The 3,507-nt window shown below is 35.6% G+C and overlaps 2 protein-coding genes across 2 annotated transcripts in view; both read left to right on the top strand.

The window, feature by feature from the left end:
* TRIADDRAFT_64425 (expressed hypothetical protein) overlaps positions 1-1,772 on the top strand; it is a gene marked incomplete at its 5' end in the record, with an annotated part of 3,622 nt that extends 1,850 nt beyond the window's left edge. The window contains 2 exons of the mRNA XM_002118489.1: positions 743-880; positions 1,416-1,772. Coding sequence (XP_002118525.1) covers positions 743-880; positions 1,416-1,526 — 249 coding nt within the window. The 3' untranslated portion in view covers positions 1,527-1,772. The remainder of the gene's footprint in view (positions 1-742; positions 881-1,415) is intronic.
* Positions 1,773-2,864: 1,092 nt separating this feature from the next.
* Positions 2,865-3,155, top strand: TRIADDRAFT_34345 (uncharacterized protein; the record flags this gene model as incomplete). The annotated part of the gene is made up of 1 exon (XM_002118490.1): positions 2,865-3,155. The coding sequence occupies one exon, from the start codon at positions 2,865-2,867 to the stop codon at positions 3,153-3,155; it is 291 nt and encodes a 96-aa protein (XP_002118526.1).
* Between the last annotated feature and the right edge of the window lie 352 nt (positions 3,156-3,507).

Genomic DNA, 3,507 nt, shown 5'->3' on the forward strand with positions numbered 1-3,507 from the left:
AAGGTGCAACAAAAATTGATTTCACGTTTTAAAGTCCTGTACTGTATTATACTGTACAGCTGTATGTCAAAGCTTTCAAGTTTTGATTCGATTTATTTTATTCATTATGTGTTGATGCCAAGTTTCGTCGTATATAGTCCTACTAATTATGAATGATTTACAACAATGCACCCGACTGTGCAATACCAAAGCGTTACACTACGTGTGTGTTGTTAACAATGTATTGTTGTCTTTTAACCTGTCAAAAACGCTAGTTAATAGTGCCTAAGATTCTGTTGCAATAATACTGCTCATAAACTCGTATCAGTTCTTATAAATGGAGGGTCTTGCAAAAATGAAATCGTATTACTGTACCATGCACTACAGTACTACGTATTATATAAGTGTTTATATAGTTAATGCAGCAGTTTTGTATCCTAGCGGTAAGATGACCTTGACGAAATCATGTCTCGTTAGTTGCATCCGTCAAGTACTGGAATTCTAGTTCGTATAATATTGATCCTTAATCAAATTAGTAATTTGTCTGCAATGTCGTCTAAATTTCATTATTTTTATTCGTTGTACAATATGTCATATTTCAGATATGTTTTGTATTTCGCTGTGCTCAGTATCGTTTGCATGATAATCTAGTTAGCGCTGCAGCTACTGAGCACTGAATATGGTACATTCGTTGTAAGATTGCTTACTTTATTAGCTTTAAAACTGCGATGTCTTATATTAATATGGACGTAAATAAATGCAGGAAGGTAAAGAATTTCTTGAGCGAGAGAATTATACTGAGACCGAGCCTAATAATGACGAAGCGGCAAATGATGATGAGAAGGAAGAAGAAAATGGTCATTCCTTGAAAAGAAAAACGACAATGGAAGCAACAATTGCCGTAAGTACTCAGCATTTCTTAGTAGTAAACATTTGGCACGCAGTAAACAAAGGATGCCATTGTTGGTCGTCTATCATACAGTACTGTACTGTACCATTCAGTACTGTATAAGTAGTAGTCTCTACTGTTTGCTCCAGTCTTGCGAGTACATTCTCGTGAATCGTGAGTGCGTGACTAGGAGCAGATCTCGTGACTATTTATTATTTTCAGTCAGTAAAAGAGTCTACAGTATGTCACGGTTTTATGTGTACTGTATGGTATTGCCATACTGTAGTGATTGATTGATTGATGATTAATTTTGTTAAGTTGATAGCGTAGTACTGTATTCATTTAAGGAAAGTTTGGTCGTTATAAAAATTTCTAGTTTTAAGGGAGCTACAAAATTCGAGCTCTACACGGGCATATTACTAGAGGAAAAATATTACAATAGTATCGTACCGTACAGTGGTAGATCTTGTTCTAATGCAAATGTTGTTAAATATTGATATATATATATGTGACATTAAGAGCACATTATTGCTTACAACACTTTCAGGATGCGGAATCGTTCATGAAGCGCGCGAAGGGCAGTGAAACTGATACAATAAAGGAAGAGGAAGAAGTAAAGGCTGATAATGGAAATGATAATGGAGACGATCAAAGTTAAAAAAGACCACTCTGAGCTAATTAACATGGCGTTATAAGTTGTAGTAGTAGACCTTTAGCAACGATTGCATTTGTTTTACCTTATAGCGTTCGAGCTTCGCCAGTATTGGTTAATAACTTGTCTTTAGTAACTTGTATAAACATTCAACCATAAATATTATTAACATGTAAAACGGTAAACTGTATCAAAGCGCAGTATCTACATTGTTTCTAGGTTTAGAGCGCATATTAATAAATTGTTTTCGATCTCATTATGCTATAGTACATCATTCTTTTCTCGTCACAAACATAGCGACACCTTGCAAGAAATTTATAAATAAGCGTATAAATCATCGTGTAAGATTGGAGTAAACTCCACTCATTATAAATCAGTGAAATATTTTATCAACTGCAAATCTAATCAAAGTATCATCAGGTAGATTTCTCTTCAGTGAATTTACTATTTCTTTTTTCTGCCGACTGAGTAATGAGTCATAGGTATGAGTGCGTGCTTTGTGCTGAGTACAATACCAAGTAATACAGTATTATAATGATCAGAAAATCCTATTCTTACGGAATGGCGTGCTGGTTAAGCCAGTGACCAATAACTATATTTCGAGTTATCTTGGGATTTGAGCATGTGTACTAGACCGATTTACTTAACTAGCTCCAATCCGTCTGATATTGATACTGTTGCATAGTGTTGAAGGATGAAAGGTCTGCAAAATGAGTAAAAACAGATATCGAATAAAATCCTTACGCGATACAATAAACAAAGTGTTCTAAACGTTGAGCAGTCTTCATTCACGACAACTGTTTTACACATTCAATTATATTCGTACTCATGGCAGTGGTTTCAGTTCTTCAGCGTGTACGGTACAGTACACAGGGACAGTGTCCATGGTACTGTAGTACAGTACAGTACTGTACTGTACACTACAGTATCGTCAAATCACTGAATGTACTGTACACTGTACACTGTACTGTACTGTAGTACTGTATATTGTATACAGTACAGTACAGTATTGTGTACTGTACAGTAGTGTACTGTGCTTTCTATTTAAAGTAATGTACGTGTAGACTGACCACCAAGAGACCATAGCTGTAATTTGCGGAGGACACATATTTTTCAAGATGTTTTCCGCTATATCAAGGGTTAAAGGTAGGCATTTAGGAAGCTGCTTTCGCAATCATAAAGTAATGACCTAAGCATTTCATTGAATACGACGTTAACTCTGGTACTGTATTTCTTTCTTGTTTATCAGGAACTCTACAGTTATTAAACGATGCCACACTTTCCTTTGCTCGTGGTAACATGTTAAGAAATTTTTCCTCCAGCTCAATGATGTGTAATAAATGGATGCGACGTGATAAGAAGAGACGAGCCCTATTCGATAAGTTTGAAGGTGAAAGATTAAGATGGAAAACTATCGCAAAATCTGCTATTTTACCAAAGGAAATTACTAACTATGCCAAAGAAGTATTACATAACAAGTTTCCTCGGGACTCTAGCATTACCAGGATTCGCAACAGATGCAACCTTACTGGAAGACCTCGCGGACTTGTTAGACAGTACGGTATTTCGAGGATTAAGTTTCGCGAGCTTGCAGATTCTGGCAAATTAGCCGGTGTGACCAGATCGTCGTGGTGAATTCTTAATGGTCTGTCTACTGGAGGCTAAATTAGAATTTCTTACTAAATGTAAATTGTATCTATGATTGCATACTGACGATAGAACTATGAAATTATAATTGATCCAAATGACGAACACATACTATATAGTTTAGGATGGTTAAGGGTGAGCAACACATGATGTACATACAGTACAGTATGGAGTTAATATCCGACTTATTTTAGTGCTAGTTATTTATTTCGTAATGTCGTATAACACAAAGCTATTTTGAAGCATTTATTTCTGTTCTTCCGCGAGTAATTTCAGTTGCTTTATATCAAGCTGATTATTCGTTTCAGTATNTTAGATGAGCTCATGTGATGGTGAAAAA

The sequence above is a fragment of the Trichoplax adhaerens genome, genomic scaffold, assembly GCF_000150275.1.
Source record: "Trichoplax adhaerens TRIADscaffold_134 genomic scaffold, whole genome shotgun sequence".
Taxonomy (NCBI): Eukaryota; Metazoa; Placozoa; class Uniplacotomia; order Trichoplacea; family Trichoplacidae; genus Trichoplax; species Trichoplax adhaerens.